Consider the following 21,588-nt stretch of genomic DNA (forward strand, 5'->3'; position numbering starts at 1 on the left):
AATTTCTTTGACCATATAAATTTGTAAGAAGAATATCAGGTTTTAAAAAGAATCTTTGAACCAAATAAATTGTGTAATCACATTGTGTTCTTTTTACCACTTCTATCTTTGAACTAGATAAGTATAAACAAGTTATGAAGTATGTACAAGTGGGGTATGTAATTATATTTTACCCACTTCTTTCTCATCCTTCATCCCTTCCAAATGTTGTTAAAAATTACCAATCTAAAGACTTTTTAATTTATTTTCAAACCTCATTGATAAATTTGGTTGATGAAATGCATAATTTTGAAGAAAATGTTGTGGAATCCGATGAATCTTTTGCCACTGTTTTTTGTGGAATATGGTTATTTTTTCGCAATCGAACAGGTATACTTTTTGTATTCATGTTTTTATTATGTTATCCTGTTATTAACAAAAATGAATCTTATTTTCAGGTGTTTATGTGTTTCGATGAGTTGAAGCAATGGGCGTATAACACCGGCCTTAACAATAGCTACGTGATAGTGACCCAAAGGTCTAAGACAAATGTTGCTGGCAACAAGAACAAGGTGTTTCTTAGATGTGATCGGGGTGGTGTATGCAAGGGAAAGACAGATGTCAGACTCGCTGGTACCAAGAAAATCAACTATACGTTTCAGTTTATTGCAAAGTACCACAAAGAGGAAGATGGTTGGAAACTAAAAGTTGTGTGTGGTACACATAATAATCCGTCTGCTATATATATGGAAGGTCGTGAATTTGCAAAGATGTTGAACCCTGAGCAAAAAGTTTTGGTTAAGGATTTGACAAACCAGAACGTGGATCCCCAAAAAATTATATCAATAATGAGAAAACAGGACCCTCGTTGTGCGTCTACGGTAAAAAACGTATACAACGAACAACATAGACAACGAGCATCCCTCCACGGTAATAAGTATATGATTTCTTTTCACACTCCTGGATAATGTTGGTTACCTTCAAGAGCATGAGGTAAATGAATCCACTCACAAGTTGGAGAGGCTATTCATCGTTCATGAATTATCGTTCTCAATTTGGCGTGCATTCCCACATGTGTTGCTCATAGTTGCAACATACAACACAAATAGGTACGGTTTGCCATTTGTTGAGATTTTATGTGTAACTTCTACCCGTAAAACCTTCTGTGTAACTTTCGTTTTTATAAGTGACGATATAGAAGATAGTTACATGTGGGTATTAAGCCAACTAAAAAGGATGTTGAACAAGTGTATGCAGCCTAGTGTCATAGTAACAGACAGGGAGTATGCATTGATTAATGCATTTCAATGGCAATTCCCAGACGCTGAAATGTTACAGTGTCGATTTCACATAATTCTTCCAACCTACAAAAAGCTTTGTCTTGAGTTCCTTAGTACCTATTCATTCAATCTTTCTGATGATTTGCATTATAATAAAGCAGTTTGTTTTAGAATGAATAAGGTCCAACAAGAGTTGTCATTAGCAGAATTTGGCATGCTTATGGAAATAATACACGGCGGAGGAGTTTGAGACCACGATGTTTACCGATGGGTTGAGGGACGTTACTCTCCAACAGATGATAGAGTTTTGGCCTAATATAGGTTATCGTGAGTTTGTAGGAGTCGGGGTATGAAGCAAAGAGTAACGATGATCAGATACCATTTAATAGATACCTATAGAGGGTGATCGCATCTACGGTTTATGCTCGTTATAGGGGTCAAGAGTGGTGCACTAAACATGATTTATACCATCTTTATTGTTTGCTGACCCCTGCTAACTGCAATCTGGCGTATAGCATGGCCATGTATTTCAATTCTTATAAAGTAAGGAATAGCACCGGCAGCATCTGTGATGGGCCATACATTACAAAGATTGCAGAATCTTTGGGTTACACTAAAAATATGGTGTGGCTGTCCTCCAGACTGTGTTCCCTCCGAAGCAACTCGATAAGAATACAGTTACACTCATGCGTATCGCCAAGGCTTTTCCTGATGGTGGTCTGCAGTGGTCCTTGCGGCCATGACTTTTGTGGTTTCCGAGACAGATGCTAAAGGTGGAGGAGCGGGATATAATAATTGCAGAGTTGTTGGCGGCTCAAGATCAGGGGTTGGAGAGCGGTTAGGTATATAGTGGGGAATTATTTAATTATATTTTAATGCTAACGGTTACAAATAAACCTTTTTTATGTACAGGTTCATGGGCCACATGCCGGTTATGAGTAGTAGCTTGTGAAGAGGCATATGCAGAGACATGGACAGGTATATGATCAAACATAAATTGTTAAAATTTAGATGCAAATCAAACCAAGTTACTATTTAAGGTTTACTTTAAGTGTTATTAAATCTAATATATAATATTGTAGAATTTTTGTTCAAAATTTTCTTACATTACCATCCTTAACGTTTATGTACTTGTTCAGGGGCCACATGTCGATCACGGGCAGCCGCATGGCAATGCGGGGACGGTGAATCAGGATATGCGATTGTTTAATATGGAGCAATTTATGATAAGGATAGAGAGGATGATAGAGTGGTTGGGTCGGGCGTTCATGATGTTGGTGATGACGCTAGTGATGACGGTAGTGATGATGCTGGTAATGATGATGCTAGTGGTGTTGGTGTTGGTGATGATGATGATAGAGGTGATGATGATGATTTTGGTTATGATGATAGTTTTGGTGATGGTGATGGTGGTGACGAGGATCATGGTTTATGATGATGCCTAGTATGATAAATGCACAATTTAGTTTTTATGTTTTATCTTTTAAAGTTGACGCACGTAAATGTTATCTTTTTTTTGTTGTATGTGTGGATTCCAGTAATTTGGTTTGATATGTGCTAGTATTTATATTTTTATGTATTTATTATACAACTGTGTGAGTTTAGTACTTAGGAATGTTCATAGTTTCGTGTTTTTTAGGTCAAACTTGTGCTAAACAGTTAGTAGCGGTTTTTGGTAGTTGAAACCGAACTGAAGTAACACAAAACACACGATGAACAATCATAGCCGAACAAATTTAATAAAGCTTGTGAAACAATTACAATAAATATGTATTATCAAAAACCAAATATTACAAATATTATAAAAATAAAATATATTAAAAATATGTGTCCGGTAACAAGTAAAAATGAAAGTGAGAAGTGATATATGAACGTAGATTTTATTACAGAAAGATTGTGTTTTTTTCTAAAGCTAAAATTTAGTTTTATAGTTATAAATTAAGTATACAAATCCTATAAAATAGCATATGATTCGTATAACGTTCACATGTTCTCTAACGCCTCGTAAAATGTCATATTATCTAATTTACACAAAAGTGGGAGTACGACTAGTATACAATGTAGACGATTCACATGTTATATTATATCAACTGTGAGCAAAGTTATAATAAGAAGTAGATTTTTCCTTAGAAGTGTAGAAAATGTGTTTTCACCATTAGATCTAATAAAACACACCGCACAATAAACACACCACAAATAAAATAAAACACACCGCACAATAAACACATTTTCCATATCCACCATCAGATCAATATATCTAATGCACAAGATTACTTCTTACACTTCTAATTAGACACACTCCGCTCCTTATTTAACCCCACCCTATTAATTGTATCCTTTCTATATGAGGCGTTTATTAATTTTACACAAAAGTTATTCATACGACTCGTACACATTTTAGATTATTCGTATTTTTGTTTGTATAAGCTATACGAACTGTATCCTTTTTATACGTACGCATTTTATATCATTCGTATTTTGTTTATATAAGCTATATGAACTGTATAGCATTACATACAAAGCGTATGACGTCTGAAAAAGTCAAATCTAAAATTTCAACATACGGGTTATATGTTGAGCATAAGAAGTGTATGTTGAATGGTGTGTAATTACCCTAGTTGAAAGGTATAGCTGATGTGCGAGTAGAATTTGCCTTGTATAATAGCAATAGTTAAATAAACACAACACTTACATCTATATGTACTTGACAGCACTATATATGTCATGTTCATATAGTGATTTAACTTGGAGGTTATTAAAAACTAGTTTGAGGCCCGTGTATTACACGGGTAATTGATGAAAAATTTGTACTTTAACCATTAAGTGAAATATAGTTAACAAAATGATCATATATTTTATACAGTTACAATTTACATTAAAATTACAGAAATTACATAACTAAGATTACACAAATATGTTACAAATAAGTAAAGCAGTCCTTGTACACTACATTTGTGATTGTCCGTGTTTATCACAAATCAAATCTTTAGTCCATGCCCATGCCTGCTTATAACTCTTAATAAGGTAGCATATAGGTATGTTTATAACTCTTTATATAGCCACGTATAATTATCGGTGTGATCAATAAGATTCTTCAAGTACATGCAATCCCTAGATAAATGATAATATATCCATGAACTAATAAAAAAATATTCTTACATATAAAATATCATACATGTTAATCAGTTAATATATATATAATGTCATTTGAGATCATGTGCTCATATTTATCCCAAAACATGATTATCCAAAAAACCAGATTACCTGAACTTTGATGATATAGTCATCCTTATAATTTTTAGAATTTAAAATTGATTGATCATGATAAATTTGTTGTCATTAATATTCTGTGCATGACAAATATTTACTTGATTTTATATTTTACAATTAACAATTTTATAATCAAGCAACATATAAAACCGGAAATTAATATATAACAAAATGATTTTTTTTTTCAATTCATATTAATGGAAAATGACAAAGACATACTAACCTTAAAGTTATGTTCGAATAAAAGTGATTATTCTGAGTTAGTAGAATATAAAAGATTTATAAGTTTCATAAAGTGAATGCAGTGGTTCTTATTTATAATAGTTGAAAGTATTGGATAAGGAATGTTTCAATTTTGAATACTAATCCCCTGTCATTTGTTAATATTATGGGAGTTGTTGGAATATTTAATTAATCGATATATATATATATATATATATTAAAAACTTATAGGAAAAAAAACAAAGATTTCGGATTTGTTGGAAGCATGGTAAATGACTTTTAACCGGATTAACTATTTTTTTAAAATTAATGTGAAAATATATTTTCTGAAGCATTTTGGTCTAAATTATAAAAGAAAATATTCAAAACTAAATATTGATTTCTTATTGCTAAAACTCTTTATACTACACAAAAAAGTCATATAAATAAATGACATATACTTCATATAGTAAATTGGTATACATATAGATTATAAATATATGGGTTGGTATCATTTAAGAACTATAAAAAAGTTCTTACTCTTAGATACTCAAAAGAATCAAACTTTTTGAAAAAATTTTATACATTAACATTATTTTAGAGTAGTTTTATCATATTTTATATAAACAAATTTTGATTATATATATTAATCACAAGTTTACGTATGTGTAAAATTTATGTACCAACAAATATACATAGGTGTAAAACAAAACATAGATATGTATAAAAAACTATTTTTCAAAATTGTAATCCTAAATATAGATATAAAACATTGATAAAACTACACTAAAATAACATTAACATACAAAATTTTTTATAAAAAGCATTAGCTTTCAAGGGTTCCTTTAAGTTCTTAAATAATTTAACAGTTCTGTAATGATACTCATCCATAAATATATAATTCAACTTCAATAATTTAATGTTAAACACCAAGATATATAATATGTATTATCTATGTTGGCGATATTTATACAAAACGATTGGAGAAAATTAAGAAAACACACATTTTCCCGAGTTTAAATGCATATGAGAAGATTTTAAATCCAAATTTGAAACCAATCTTATATAAAAAATTATGCACTGTTGCTCGAATCCCAGTTTAAAAAACAATTTGTAGTTTATCATACAAATCCAAATTCTTCGACAATAATGCACATTTATTTGCTTTAATTTGCAATTACATATGACTTAAAATTATATTCTAACAAACTTGTAACGTAAATTTTAATATTTCCTTATTTCACAATTAATGTTAATGAATGAATCAATTAGGATTTACATATAATAAAATCAAACTTGAATTCATATATTGACATAGCTTAAAATATAAGGACCATATATTGAAATAAGTGAAAAGTATGTGAGGAGGGCTATAAGTGGTAAAAATAAGTAGGCTTTTATTAGAATAGATAGATGGTAGGAAGAAGCTTAAAAACATGCAACTAGTTGACAACGTACACCAGTCACAGAGGCGGACCTACGAGCAGTCTACGGAGGTCGGCCCACTCCTATGATAAAAAGTTAATTAGTGTTATATATACGGATAAAACTATGATCGACCCCTGCAAAAACACCGACTCATGTTAAACACTGATAAAAGAAGAAGAAAAAGAAAATGAAGGAGAAATTTATATATTTATAAAAATGGGAGACTTGTGGAATACCGTTTTGCAGTATGAGTTGTACCATGGTTTTCATTCATATGTATTTGTTAACGCAGGATAAGGGAGTATGGGTGGGTCAGCCGTTACTTTCATTGGATACGTTTCACACCCCTGACCAGAAGGTAACAAATGTGATCTTCAAGTTTACTATTTTCTTATATGATTGTGCTATAAATTATTATTATTATTATTATTATTATACCTTATGTTTATGAAAGATAATGTCAACTTATTTGGTACTGTTCTAGGAATCGAACAACACATTTTTTTGGTTCTATTACATAACTTAATTTCAGTATCCTTATACCTTTCCCTCTTTTAATTTCAAGTACCAAATAAGTTAATCTAATGAACTGAAATGGCCATATAAAGTCTGTTTAAGCTTTTAAAGTTTTTAGTCAATTGCAAATCAATTGTTGTTTATGGACATGTTTCATGGTTTAAATTTTGTTTTGTGTTGTTTGCTGATGGGTTTTACTCTGTGGTTTGTGTAAAGGGTTTTAATATTTGTTTCCATAGAAAATTTTGGATTATTTGGGTTTAATCAAATCATTTATCTGCAAGTATTTCCATGTTATGTAAACTAGAAGACAACCACCACACAGGTCATTCAGTTGGTGTTTTGTTATTATTTTTTGCTTTTCTATTTAATATGTAGAATGGAGGTTAATTTACAACAGTAACTGAACATCTGATATATTCAGCCACCACCATTCTTGGTTCAGGTATGAATTTTAACTTTTTTATAGTTATAAATGGCTCCAATTGAATCATTTATTGAATGAAAGTTGTGATTCACTGGTTTGGTTGTTGTTGTAGACTTAAGGCTTTGGTTATTTAACGTGCCCGAATCTGCAACAATAAGCTTGTCACCAACCTCTGACTTAATCAAAGGAGTCAATGCAAGAACCACCAGGTACACCCTAACACAACACACGTAAAATGTAGCAACTATATATCACCGTTCGTGGTATATGTACTCATGCTTTGCTTTTGTTATGTGGTATAATATGGTACTTAATAGTTCGTCAGGTTGCTACCCAATAAGTCAAATGTAGAAACTACATATCACTATTGTAACTATAAGTTAGTAACGATTAATACTTTGTCAAACTCTGAATAAAACTTTGTACCAATAGTTCTCTAGTGTTTATTGAGGTCATAAGTTAACTCTTTAGGCCATGTATGGCTATTGCAAGTTGTATCATCTAACAATGTTAAATCCAGTTACAATGCATATTCTTAACTTTTGGCGGATCTAGGATAAAAAAACAAAAGATGCAGAACTTCATGCACCACACACTTTTTAGCAACACCAACCCTCTAAAGGTAACACACTTTACGAGAAGTAGAAGATGTAGAACTTCATGCACCTTTTCATAATATTTTGCAACACCAACCCTCTAAAGGTAACACACTTTATGAATACATAATATGTTTCAAAAAAAACTCATACTAAGGTTCATACTAGCGTGCAACATACAACAGGTTCGGCACACTGTAGCAGCAAGTAACAAGTGTCTTCTTTTGGCAGTATCAACATGTTTCAAAGACATAACTAATGATCTTTTGTAATTACTAACTGAACGTAGTTTGTACCCTCTCATATATGATGTAAAAATGAGCAAACTCATGAATGTGTAACTACTTTCGTTAATAGTTATCATGCGGCGGGTCAACCTACTAGTTTTGTTAGAAAATTTTCTGGCGAGCTTAAGGTTGCAGCGAGAAGTGAGAGTGGATATTGGGGAATATAAGTTGATATACAATTGATATTTTGTATTTTATTAGCTTTGTAAAAACACTTTTCATTCTTGTGTCTTTTTCAATTTTGTTTTCTATTAATAGTATATAAATAATAAATGAATTATTAAAATACTTTTAAAGTTACCCAAGTTACCAAATATTTTTTTAGTTTTTCTTTCCTGATCAAATTAACTAGTTCTCTTTTTTTACTTTGTTTTGTTATTTTATTATTTTTATGTAAGTTTTTGGCTTTGTCATGTTTATATAAAGGGTCAAGTTATTCTATAATATATAATAAAAATGAGAATGATGAGAAGGAATTCTAGCCACTCAAAAAACCCTTAAAAAATATAAATAAATAAATAAATAAAATCATAACTCAAAATATAATAAAAAAACGAATAAAGTTAAAACACAAAAATGTTTTCACCGTCAATCTCGTTCTCATAATAAAAAAACAAAAAAAAACACAATGGTTAGTGAAAAAAAGTCGTGTCTTTTTGTTTATCATTGTGTTTTGTGTTTATTTTCGTCATTGATTGTCTTTTTTCCATAACGTTGTGTCTTTTTTTATATTGTATTATATACTCAAAATTGTGTTGTATTTTGTTCGGCATTATGTTATATTTTGCGATCTATTGTGTCTTTTTTGTTATAATTGTGTCTTTTGTTTATTTTCTTCATTATGTATTTGATCACACCATTGTGTCTTTTCGTCATTTTTTTTTATTTTTTGAATTTTTTTTAATTGAACGGGAATGATGGCGGAAACATTTTATTTTTTTATTGTTTTCGTTTTTTATTTATATTTGAGTTATGATTTTTTATTATTTTTTTGAATTTATTTTTAAAGAGTTTTTTGTGTGATCAAAAATCATTCTCACTTCTCATTTTTTGTCTCCCTTTGTATTCTAACTTTACCCTTATATAAAAACATATAAAGTTTATTCATATTTTTGTGCACACGTAAATAGGTGTGCTTTTGCGCACCGAATCAAGGCTTATTGCCTCAATGCGTTTTGTCATCTATGACGTGTTTTTGTTTTTGTTTTTGTATTTATAATTTAGTATGGTTTTATCTTTTTTTATGTGACCTGACCCGACCAGAAAATACCGTAAAAATATAATATGCGATGTTAGACAAATGATTCTCAAAATTTCCGATCCCTATGAAAAATATATGCTCATCTTTTGATAAGTTATACACATGGTTCATACATCACGAACCATCTAGAACAACAATTATTTTTGTAAGTTTAAAAACATGATCTGATATGTTTGTGCATTGGTCACACTGAAAAATCCAAAGATATATAATGGCATCTCTTAGCTTTATATGAATTTAAATGAGTATCGTTTTCTCAAATGAGTATCGCGGATACATATAATTCAAAAGAATATGTGAGTGATTCATACACATCTCTTTCCTTTATCGGGCCTACCAATTGATATCTTTTCAAAAATAATTCAATTTTTGAAAACTTGAAAAGCTTCTCTGTTAAACCATGATCAATGAACCTACAAAATCCTTCAAATTGTATCTGATCAAATCCAGGTATTGTGGACATTGTGTCTATCCCGGATTATTTTGAAATTGTCAGTTATTTATATTCATCCATATCATTTTTTTTTTAAAATACCATTTTTGGTGGCTTGTTATCCATCAAATATCAAATCAAATCAAATCCTATAAATCTAGCAATGACGGAATTTTAATGTTATTTACTATCTAATCATTACGTTCTAGTGCTGAGATAAACATATATATCCAATTCAATATCAAAACATATATTGTATGTGTTTCTCTGTTGGTTGGTTAACTTATTTTGTGTTTTATGTTTCACGTTGTATTAAGATTTGAGAATAATGACTCTAGGCCGGATCTTCGGTTGTGGGCTAAGGTTGCAGCTAGATGGTCTTAACTGGGCTTAAGGAAGCTGAGTTATGGTTGTAGCTACGGTCTACGGGCTCCTAAAATTTCTAGGGACAACAATTTCTGACACGATCCGAACCTGACCCGGTTAAAAAGCATGTCAAGCCGAACCTGACCCGTTAAAAAGTGGGTTGACCTAATAATCTGTTTAAGAATTTCAAAGAAGTTAGTATTTTAGTTTTATAGATAAGATTTGCTAAATTCTAAAGTTAAATACTTTGTTTTTGACTTTTTATATATCTATTCACTTCTAAAATAAAACTAATATCCTTTTGATATACTTTTATCTACTATTCAATTCCAATATTTTTTTTATTATTACTAAATATCTATTGAGAATATTATTACCGTTCGTTTGTTCTTTCTTTAAGCTAAATATGTAAGCAAAGTTTTTTAGTTAACAAAAAGAGAGAAATACCCAAATACAATTAGATATATCACAAATTACTTAAATGTTTTATATAAATAAGAGTAATTAATTGTTTAAGTTGTTACTAAGTCCCTAGGTATTACTCATATTCGTAAATATATGTAAAATGGGTTGACCCGATACACAACCCGACACGAATATATATATATATATATATATATATATATATATATATTAGGGTTGAAGAATCTCAACCCGCCAACCAGAAATTCATCAACCCGATACGATTGACATCCCTAAGTATTTCCCGTTGGACTTCTAGATCATGTCTCATATATACGAGAGAGAAGGAAAAAAAGTTAAATATCTAATTAGTGTAACATCACGTAAATTTCGGGCCAAAAATGTCAAGTTTTAGTCAATGGACCAATTCTGCCAATTTCCAAACTCCAGGGGCTTAAATGAAAAATCTGTTTTCTTGACCCATCGCGCTACGCGAAAGGTCAAGAGAGACACTCATCGCGTACCGCGATAGGGTGTCTGACAGATTGTGACACGTGTGCCACGTGGCACACGGTGGCAACGGTTGTCGCCACGTGTCACCACGTGGCAACACGTCCGCCACGTGTCGCCACGTGGATCGACGCCTACCACGTGTCAACACGTGGCAGGTCTACTGTCTGACTCAGCAGGCCTATATCGCGGTACGCAATAGGCCTGCCAAGTGACCCATCGCGTACCGCGATGGGGTCCAAAATTGGCTCTATAAATAGCAGCCGCGGGATTCATTCCCAGCACACCAAAATTTCACACATTTACTCTCTCACTACTCTCTCACTACACCTCGTAAAGTGTGCCCTTGATCCGTCTCGATAAACGTGCCCCGAAACCTCGTAATTCGTGCCATTCCCCGACGATATCACAAACAAGAAGGAGGTGTTGTCCCGACGTCCCGACGATTACCTCGAAGTGCGTGCCGAGAAGTGTGGTATCTCGAAAAGCGTGCCAAGTGAGGAGCAAGAGTTTGCAAGAAAAGATTGTTTATTGAGCGGCGTCGAAGTGCTGCCCAAGTGTCTAGGGTATTTCTAAGCCAAGCAAGGTAGGCATGATGCCCGATCAAAATAATAATAAAATATTATAAAGGCTTAATACCCAAGTCGATGTTATTCTCGATAAACAAAGAAATATATAAAAAGAAAATAAAGAAAGAAAGATAAAATATATATACGAGTATATATATGTATATGATTATTCTTTGTTATAACATATATTATTTAAGTATAATGAGTATACTTAAATAATAAAGAAAAGAATACGTTTCTTAAAGAAGAAGAAACGTCGGATTTTATGAATAAACTAAAGGTTTATAAATTCCTATTAAAACTAAAGGTTTTAAAGTAAAAAGAGATTATGAACTAAAAGTTCATCGAGATAAATAAAACTAAAGGTTTTAAGCCGGATCGTGTATCCGACTAACAAAAGTTATACCCGTACTATAGGTGCGAGATAGCAAGAGAAGAATTCACGGACGGTGTTGGAAGCCGATCCCATTTGAAAGGTGAATACGCCCCACTTTTACAAACTTATTTTCAAACAAAACAAACGTGTTATGTGTAAAACTTTACATGAGGCTACGTGTCTCTAAAAACATTATAAATAAGAGTATGAGCCTAGCCCTCAGGCTGTAGTATACGTTTGTCTGGATCCTTACATATATGGTATGCAGTGGGCACATCGCACCACGCCTGGTCACGACCTCCAGCCACGATGGGCCGAACCAAAGTATGTTCGAGTGAGAATGACCTTGTGTATATTTATGGTACCTAAGTACGTCGAAACGCTGCGGTGTTTTGCTGAGGTGACCTAATGTAGAGACTCGAGTTTATGATGATTGTTTAACTTGATTATTCCTAAGCCAAGATGGGTCGAGGCTTACGTGGTCTCGAAGGTTAATTAAGTAAAGAAATATTTTTAGCGTCAGCATATTCACCAGCATACGTTGCTGACGTATTTTATAACATTTTGCAGGTAATCAAGACTAGAGCTTGAGAAAACGAAGAAGCTCAAGAATCCGATGGCTCGGATAATTTTGTGTAAATATTAAAACATTGTGCTTTTGTAAAATTTATAAAACAAGAAAACTAAACGAGACTTTTGTCTCGTCTTTTGTATTGTAAATATTTATAAATATGATCCTTATGTTTTTATAAAGACTTCCGCTATAACTCGCTACTCTGATTTATTTACAAAAGTGGTACCAACTATGATTCACGCTCCTAGGCCTAGATTGAGGGTGTGACAATTATTCTTCACCATCTCGATTAGTTTCATCACAATTACCGTCATGACCAATCATCATCGACTCGCAAATCTTCATCAGCAATAGGTGAATTTACATCAGATTTTCATCAATAGATGCTCATAATTGTCTCTGAACCTTTTTTGGTTTTCGTTTGTATTTGATTGATTGTCATTTCATTGCATTAATTGACTGAATGTAATTGTTCTTTCGTACCGGTATATATTACCTTCTTCTTGTATCGTTCTTAAATGAAAGTTGTGGTTTGGAATTAATAATATGAAGTTTTTGTGTTTCTTGAAATCTTGCCACGGAAACATAAGTAAACAAGTAAACTTGTTTTTCGAATGTACTGAATTTTGTTAAATAACCACCACTAAATATAATATGCAATTAAAAATAAAATAAGGGAGTCCAATTCGAGTATGACAATGATATCAAACAAACATACATGTAATGTAATGGAGTGAAAGAAAGTATTGGCGTAACGTGTAACTATGTTAGGTATACTGCTCGTGCCTGCTGGCAAAGACACTGAGCTTACGTATCTTAAAGCAATAGTGCCATAGTGGGCCTCTTTTCCTTTTAATAATATACTTTTGATGACAAATTCTACTTTCTCTATATTCAAAACTAATTTTTTTAAATGCTTAAAACTAATGAATTCTCTAACTTGACAAAATATATATAAAATAAAAGAGTTTGTTCTTTATTACCAACTCTTATGACGAATTATTTCTTATATTAAAATGTAGGTTTTTAAAACTTATGCTTATGTTTTCATAAATGTATTGATTATTATCGAATCAATCGTCTTACTTATCTACGTTTAGAGCTTATTTAAAAAAATTGGATAGGGTTATAAATAATTTATCTTCTATTATAAGTTTAAAATATAAAGAAAAATATGAATGTTACAAATGAGATTTTGAATAAAAATATATATAAATTTAAAGTATATGCTCAAACGATCGATCCAGTTTCCTTATTCAACTTATCAAGCAGGTAACCAGTTGTTGGTGTAAAACAATTCAAGAATTTTAAATCAGGCTAGTTATGTAGACACTTACCGACCCGAAACACTTAACGTCAAGACTAAATAGCATGTCAATTTTATTTCATTACCTGTAATGTCTTTTTAAGTTTTAATAAAAATAGCATAGCTAAATTTCTAATATAGAACTCTTTTTGTTAGATGTTGTAATTATTTTAAAAAATCAAAGACAGCTTAAAGTATTTAAAAACCAGTTAAGTTAATAATGTATTTCAACTAAGTTATATGTTGTATAAATTTGATTATCATGGGGTAATAACAAATATATATAAAGTAGTTATTATATGGAAAAGGTACTAAATAACAATATACTTTTTTTCATAAATTACGAATATTATGAACTTGATCTTCTGTTAAATTGTTTAGTTTACACATGGTTCCTCATACATTAAACTTAAGTGAATACGGACTGTTAAATTGTTCACAATACTGACTGTTAAATTGTTCACTTGTCATGGCCCTATCTATATCTACAACCGCCAAAACTCTATCTAAGTTTTAAATTTAAACCCTCCAATTCATGCAATCCAAAACTCACCCCACAACCACACAGTGAATCAAACCAAACCAAACCAAACAATACAACACTGTCACAAATATATGCCTGCCACTTGCATGCCTTTCATGTCCAAACTAAGAAACAAAAGTAGAATATTGAAATTTTATATTAAGTTGCATACTTGTTAGTTTGACTATCAAAAGTCAAATTACCAAGGCCTTACAATGTTTCGTGGTAACCTTGAGCAAACAACATTGCAACCCCTTGTTCACAAAATTTTGGGGTGGTTTTTTAAGGAACCGTTCGGTATAAAATAAATAAAACACTTTTAATACGATTACAATACAAAGAATGAACAAAAAACACCTATCTAGAAAACATTAAATTACAGCACAATTATAACTGGAATAAATCAAAGTACAAAGAATCGGGTAGAAGTAGAAGTTGGTGACCGAGGATCGTGTTGAACACGGGGCCCTTAAAACAAATTCCTAGTCTTTTCTCGTTTTGTTTCCCAGGGTACAACGGCCGGAGCAGTACGTACTGCCGGAGTTGACTATGCACCCGAATTGGATCGGTTCGTACCTTCTTGGTTGTGTTGGAGAAGATGAAGAAATGTTGGAGAATTTGCAAACTCTTCAAGTTGCAAATGGTGTGTCTCAAACCCAAGCCTTGCCTTGGTATTTATAGTGGAGCTAGGATCAAAGACTCAAAACTAAAATTAAATTGCATTAAACGTTTTTAATGCTCTTTATTTTGATTTTGAATTCAATCTGTAACTCCCGTTGAATAATCAATTGCATTAAACGTCTTTAATGCTTTTTATTCTTATTTTGATTTTCCAACCACTCATCTTTGAGCTTCGATATCTCATTCATCTTAGCTCGGTTTTGGACATGGTTTGACTCGTTGTGATGCTCTCACATAAGGATAACAAACCCGTAAATAATTATTTATAATACGCAAATATAAATATAATTATTAATGTCCAAAAATTAGCAACCTCATTTTTTGCTAACATTTTTCCAACAATTCCCCACATGAATGGAAATCGATCCACTCATGCAAGTTTCAAACGATGCAATTCAGCGGTTGAATGTTGCAGGAAAGGTAGTTGTTACCCTTTGAACCTTCCTTTGTGAAGTATACTTAGCCTCCTGGCGGTGTGTAGACACGATGTCTTTGAACATACCCCCGTTAGTGTAGACGACAATACACTTCACGCAACATTGTCCCTGGTTTAGTCAACCCCTCACTGTCGTGTCCTATTATGGTCCTGGAACACTAGCCTGGTTCCACGAGAGCTCTAGGATTTTTTCCCCAAAATCCATTCGAAGCGACCCTACTTCTCTCTCACGTAGGTGATTCCCGCTCGAATCTTTAAAAGCCATAGGTTATTCTTTATTTCTGCAAGTCATTAACCTTTGTTATGCTTATCCTCGTTTCATGTCACTGATTAGAATGGACTAGGACGCACGCATGTGCAACGCCCTTTAAGTTTGGTTTGGGGTACTCCCCCACAGTGAATACCCTTGGTTTCATGATTAAGTTTTCCTATTGAACTTAGATCTTGGGATCTCCAGTCAACTAAGTTAGGTTTCCCTCATGTCCCCTTTTTCCATGGGCTTCAGTCCCATTCCTCTTGACGACTTGTAAACTAACTCTTTGCTTAAGCCTTTGGTTAACGGGTCCGCAATGTTATCTTTTGACTTCACATAGTCAATTGTGATAACACCCGTTGAGAGTAGTTGTCGTACCGTATTATGTCTTCGTCGAATATGCCTTGATTTGCCATTGTACATTACGCTATGGGCTCTACCAATTGCTGATTGACTATCACAATGTATGCAAATAGCCGACAAAGGTTGTGGCCATATTGAAATATATTCCATAAATTGACGAAGCCATTCCGCCTCTTCGCCACACTTATCTAAGGCGATAAACTCCGATTCCATCGTGGATCTAGCTATAACTGTTTGCTTAGACGACTTCCAAGAAATAGCCGCACCACCAAGTGTGAACACGTACCCACTTGTTGATTTGGAATCTTTTATATCCAAAATCCAATTCGCGTCACTGTATCCTTCAATTACAGCCGGATCACGGTTATAATGGAGTCCATTGTCTCTCGTGTATCTCAAGTATCTTAGCAACCGCGTGATACTTTTCCAATGTTCCTCGCTTGGATTACTAGTGTATCTACTTAGCCGACTCACGGCATAAGCTAGATCGGGTCTAGTACATGTCATAAGATACATTAGACTACCAATTATTCTTGAGTACTCACGTTGAGCAACCTCCTCGCCTCTATTTTTAAATAGATGGTGGGTTGTATCAATTGGTGTTGATGCGACACGCGTGTCATCTTTATTGAATTTCTCAAGAATCTTGTCCACGTAGTGAGATTGACTCAAAACAAGACCGTTTTGGGTTCTAGTGATTTGTACCCCAAGAATCGCGTCCGCGAGACCCAAGTTTTTCATGTCAAACCTCACTTTCAACATGTCTTTTGTTGATCTGAACATATTATCATTACTTCCAATGATAAGCATATTGTCTACATAAAGACATAATATCACATATCCTCCCGGCATCTCTTTTACATATACACATTTGTCACACTCGTTTATTTTGAAACCATTGTCAAGCATGACATGATCAAACTTTAAGTGCCATTGTTTTGGAGCTTGCTTCAAACCATATAAGGACTTGACAAGTTTACATACCTTGCCCTCTTTTCCTGGGGCAGAGAAACCCTCGGGTTGCTCCATGTAAATCTCTTCATCTAAATCACTATTTAGAAATGCGGTTTTTACATCCATTTGGTGAACTTCCAAATTGCGTAAAGCCGCGATGGCAAGAACCAATCTTATGGAAGTTATTCGCGTGACAGGCGAGTAAGTGTCAAAGTAATCTAGACCCTCCTTTTGTCTATACCCTTTGATTACTAATCTTGCCTTGTACTTATCAATACTTCCATCAGCTTTCATCTTCCTTTTGAATATCCAATGATATCCAAGTGGTTTACAACCCGGCGGAAGATCTACTAACTCCCAAGTATGATTTTGCAATATAGAATCTATCTCGTTCTTAATTGCTTCTTTCCATTGAGGTGCTTCCGAGGATGTTACCGCCTCGCGATAGGTATTGGGCTCACCATCCACCATATAGCTCATGAAATCCGAACCGAAATGTCGCACCCCACCTACGGCGGAAATGTTGGGGCGTGAATTGATTGCCACAGCTCACAAGGTACTATCATGCAATTGTAAAGCGACAATAATTAATTAATTTATTAATTGTCAACGAACATTTAAGTACAACAAAAATAGAGAAAATTACAATACAGAACCAACTATTCTTGTTTATGTTTAACATCCTAAGGTCATTTCTACGTGAGCTTCAGTTCGATAAGCAATCCAATCTATAACCTGCAAATGCGTACAAAATATATATATTTGTCAACAACACGTGTTGAGTGAGTAGATTCACCAGTTTTGACACGAACAAAATGATAATATATAATGATATAAATAATAGAGTAAAAATAAGCAAAACTGTTATCTGTGAGTATAAACAATGAAAGTGTTAAGCAAGTAATGAGTGTCGGTGAAACCATTGCCAATGCGATCGGGCTCCGGCCACTACGACGGTCGTATGATCATACTATAATGAGATTATGTTGGACCTCTCCGAATGCGATTCAAGTAAGCAAGTAAACAAATAGCAAGTAACAAACAGTCATTCAATTGATACACAACACAAATATCACAGTTTGCGTTTGATAAATGATAAGATAAATAATATGATAAGTGGTATGCAAGTGTCCCCAAAACATTTGAAAACAAGTAAAATAGGGGAGTGATTACTCACCTGATCGGATGAACGAAATAGAAGTTTGGATGTGAGAATAATGAACCCTTCGGAATTTACCGTCAAGGATCCCTAATTAAATATAATAATAGTATGAGTCCAATTATAAACGATATAACATGTATAATGAATTTAGGATTTCGATAAGATTTGAGCTATGATTCTGGGATTAGAACATTTAATGATTGAACGATTGATCTCTACGGATTATTTGTTGTTACAGAAACAATAATATTAGTCATTGTTTAATTAAAAGAATCGTTTACTTATCATATAATCTGATTTATGAATAATTTGTTTAAATAAATAGGAGTTGTGACATATTATAAAAATAAATGTTTAAACAGTTAATTATAGTAAAATTCATATTTTAGAATCTTTAAGGAAACCCAAAGGTAAAATATAGTTAATTCGCGTAACATGTTTAATATGCTTCATTATATTTTTGTTTAAAAAAAGAATAATACAAATAATATATACATATATATATATACGTAAACAAAAGCTTTTGGCAAGAAACGATGACTTAAAGATGTGGGTTCAAATAAAATAATGTGTATTTGATAATTAATATTAATTTATATTTAATTTATAAAACATTAAAGCCATTAGAACAAAAAAAACCAAGAAAGGAAATAAACAAAAAGAATATGCGCTGGCCGGGGCTCGAACTCGCGCCCTGGCCGGCTCGCAGATGCTAACACCCACACACGCAACCAGTTGGGCTAGCTGGTCTGTTGATTAACGAACAAGAAAAATAATTTAAATACATAAATTGTTAAAAGCCCTAAATCAATAAGAACCCTAAGTTTCTAAATCGTTCAAGCCGTTATTTGTAAGATAAAATTAAGTTAGGGTTTATGTTATACGATACCAAACGAACACAGAAGCATAAACAATTACCTTTAACGATGGTTTATTGATGGTGAACGGAGAGACAGGACGTACGGCCAAAACACGAAGAGATTAGGCTAGTTGCAGCCTTGAATGACGTAATTAATCATAGGGTTTTGATGCGCGAGGTATCCAGGAAGGTTGACGTAGGATTAATTGAATTATGAAGATCGTAATGGTGTCCAAAGAAAAACGGGTTAGGACGCGATACAATTTTTGTTAATACATATAATAGTTGATCGGGTTTTCTTAATTAGACTGTCGGTGAGATTCAGAATACGTGTATTAATGATTTGTTATAATCAATTCCATATAGAGAGCAAAGATTAGGGATTAAGCTATTAACGGGTCACGGGGTTGAAGTTCGGGTAAACGGGTTTCTGGCTAACAATTCATAATATCAATAGATTTTGCTAATTAGTCCTTTGAGTTTAGCTATGGCTTCAAAATATGGTTAAACTATAGTTTAGGGTGCATTTTGAATATGGTACAAAGTTATATTAATAAATAAAGAAAAGAAAATATGATGTAATAGTATAAATATTTTATTGATTAAAAATTATCCGAAAACGAAGGCGGGTCGGATATTGGATCTTACTATAATACATGAAAAACCTGAGTTGTTACAGTCTCGTCTACTTTAGGGAATTTCGTCCCGAAATTGAGGAATGCAAAAGCAACACCATTAAATTTTGAGGAAAACAAAATTTTTAATTATAATTTAAAATTTTCTCATAACACAGAATTTTGAATAGTCAAAACAACGCTCCAAATGAAAATCCGATAAGGGCACTTATATATAGGATGTACCAGCGGCGTATCCACCATGTCCTTATCATCTCTACATTTGTACCGTCATCCCAATTACTTTCGATTCAATATTATGACACACAATTGCACGCATTATGATTTCCATGCGAGGACTTCGATAATTATGGAGGCCTCCATAATTACTTTGGTCGTCGGATGGTCCACATAACTCGTCTCCTTTCTTGTGGTTTACAAAATATTTGAAAGGCATGACTTTGTGAGAAAAGCTATTAATTTATTATAAATATGAGGAAAATGTTAACATATTATAAGACCATTGGGAGTTGATTTATTATAAGTGTAAAATCAGAAGATTTTATAAAATATTTCTAATAACGCAATTTTGGTGAATTTTCAAATTTGATTAATGAAATTAGTGAAAATTTTAAAGTAACTTAAAAGTTAAGAGAAACGGAAACATTGAAGTTGGGATATATGATGTGTCGACAAGATCGATTGTGAAGAAAGAGAGTGGGGATACGAGCCAATTAACAAATTTATGTGAACTTACAAAAAATTTCTATGATTGCAAGGATAACGTCAACAAAAGTTTATGAAGGAATTAATTGATAATTGTAGACGAATAATAGCATGTGAAAATTTTTAAATATCGCAACATTCGAGGTAGGATTCATAAGACCGTTAGTACAAATTTGAACAAGCTTAAACGAAGACTTTGAGCGATTTAGTTTAGTTAAATGATAAACTCACGAAATTTAAAAAGAATTTTATACAACATTGAAATAATGTAATTGTGTATTTAAGATGAGGTAAGTTAAAATATTAAAGTACTAGTAGTAGTAATTGAAAATGCAAAAATATTAATGCAAAAATTTATGTATACAAACAAACTGTAAATAGATGAAATTGGGAAGCGGATATTCACGAATCACCCAGATGATCCTATTCCAATTAAATCTTTAAAATTAGATAATAGTAAAAATTAATAATAAAATTCCAATTAAATCACCATGGGAATTCAATGAAATTCATTTTTTTTAATAGTGAAAATTAACTTAAATCATGGAAAATAAAATTCCATAGCGGAAATAATTTTGTTTAAAAAAAATAACAAGTTCAATTAATAATAGAACTATAACAAATCAATTTCAACGATAAAAAATTATAAGATGAAAGATAAATTGTAATTCATGAGATCAATAAACACACGACGTACATAAATGTTAAAAATCAAAGTTGAGAGTAGAAATTGACACATTGTCAATAATTTAATAAGCAAATAAGGTAGATGAGAAAAGACAAATTGAATAATATGGTCAACTAATAACTGACTGTCGAAATTGTGTCTTTTATAAGTGAGAAAAGAAAAGAAAAATTGTTTCAATTTATGAGGATCTAAATATTTTGATTAGTTGACGAAATGTTAATGAACCAGATCCTATGATTTTGATTAAGTAAAACCAAGCGTATAGATAAGTACGGCAACCAACGATATTGATCTTTGGAAAGATAAGAAAAATTTTATTGTATGCGAAAAAGATACTTAAAATGATGGATTTTCCAAGTTGGGTTTGTTCCAAAATAACTAATTTAGACAAATAATCGTTTAAGGTATAACTGAATACAAAGAAAAATTTTATTGTATGCGAAAAAAGATACTTGAAATGACGGATTTTTCAAGTTGGGTTTGTTCCAAAATAACTAATTTAGACAAATAATCGTTTAAGGTATAATTGAGTACAAAACACGTTTAGA

The 21,588-nt window shown here is 32.4% G+C and overlaps 1 protein-coding gene across 1 annotated transcript; it reads left to right on the forward strand.

Annotated features, from left to right (window-relative positions):
- Positions 1-312: 312 nt before the first annotated feature.
- Positions 313-947, forward strand: LOC143543633 (uncharacterized). The gene is made up of 2 exons (XM_077035907.1): positions 313-369; positions 438-947. Exons 1-2 carry the CDS (start codon positions 313-315, stop codon positions 945-947), a joined length of 567 nt encoding a protein of 188 aa, XP_076892022.1.
- The last annotated feature ends 20,641 nt before the right edge of the window (positions 948-21,588 follow it).

The sequence above is a fragment of the Bidens hawaiensis genome, unplaced genomic scaffold, assembly GCF_021521415.1.
Source record: "Bidens hawaiensis isolate Kalapana, Puna unplaced genomic scaffold, B.hawaiensis_p1.1 tig00013225_1, whole genome shotgun sequence".
Classification (NCBI taxonomy): Eukaryota; Viridiplantae; Streptophyta; class Magnoliopsida; order Asterales; family Asteraceae; genus Bidens; species Bidens hawaiensis.

Excerpts from the sequence above, each read along its gene's own strand:
- LOC143543633 (XM_077035907.1), top strand. The coding sequence starts at position 313 with ATGAATCTTTTGCCACTGTTTTTTGTGGAATATGGTTATTTTTTCGCA. Across the intron at positions 370-437 it reads ATTTTTTCGCAATCGAACAG|GTGTTTATGTGTTTCGATGA; the intron begins GTATACTTTTTG and ends TCTTATTTTCAG.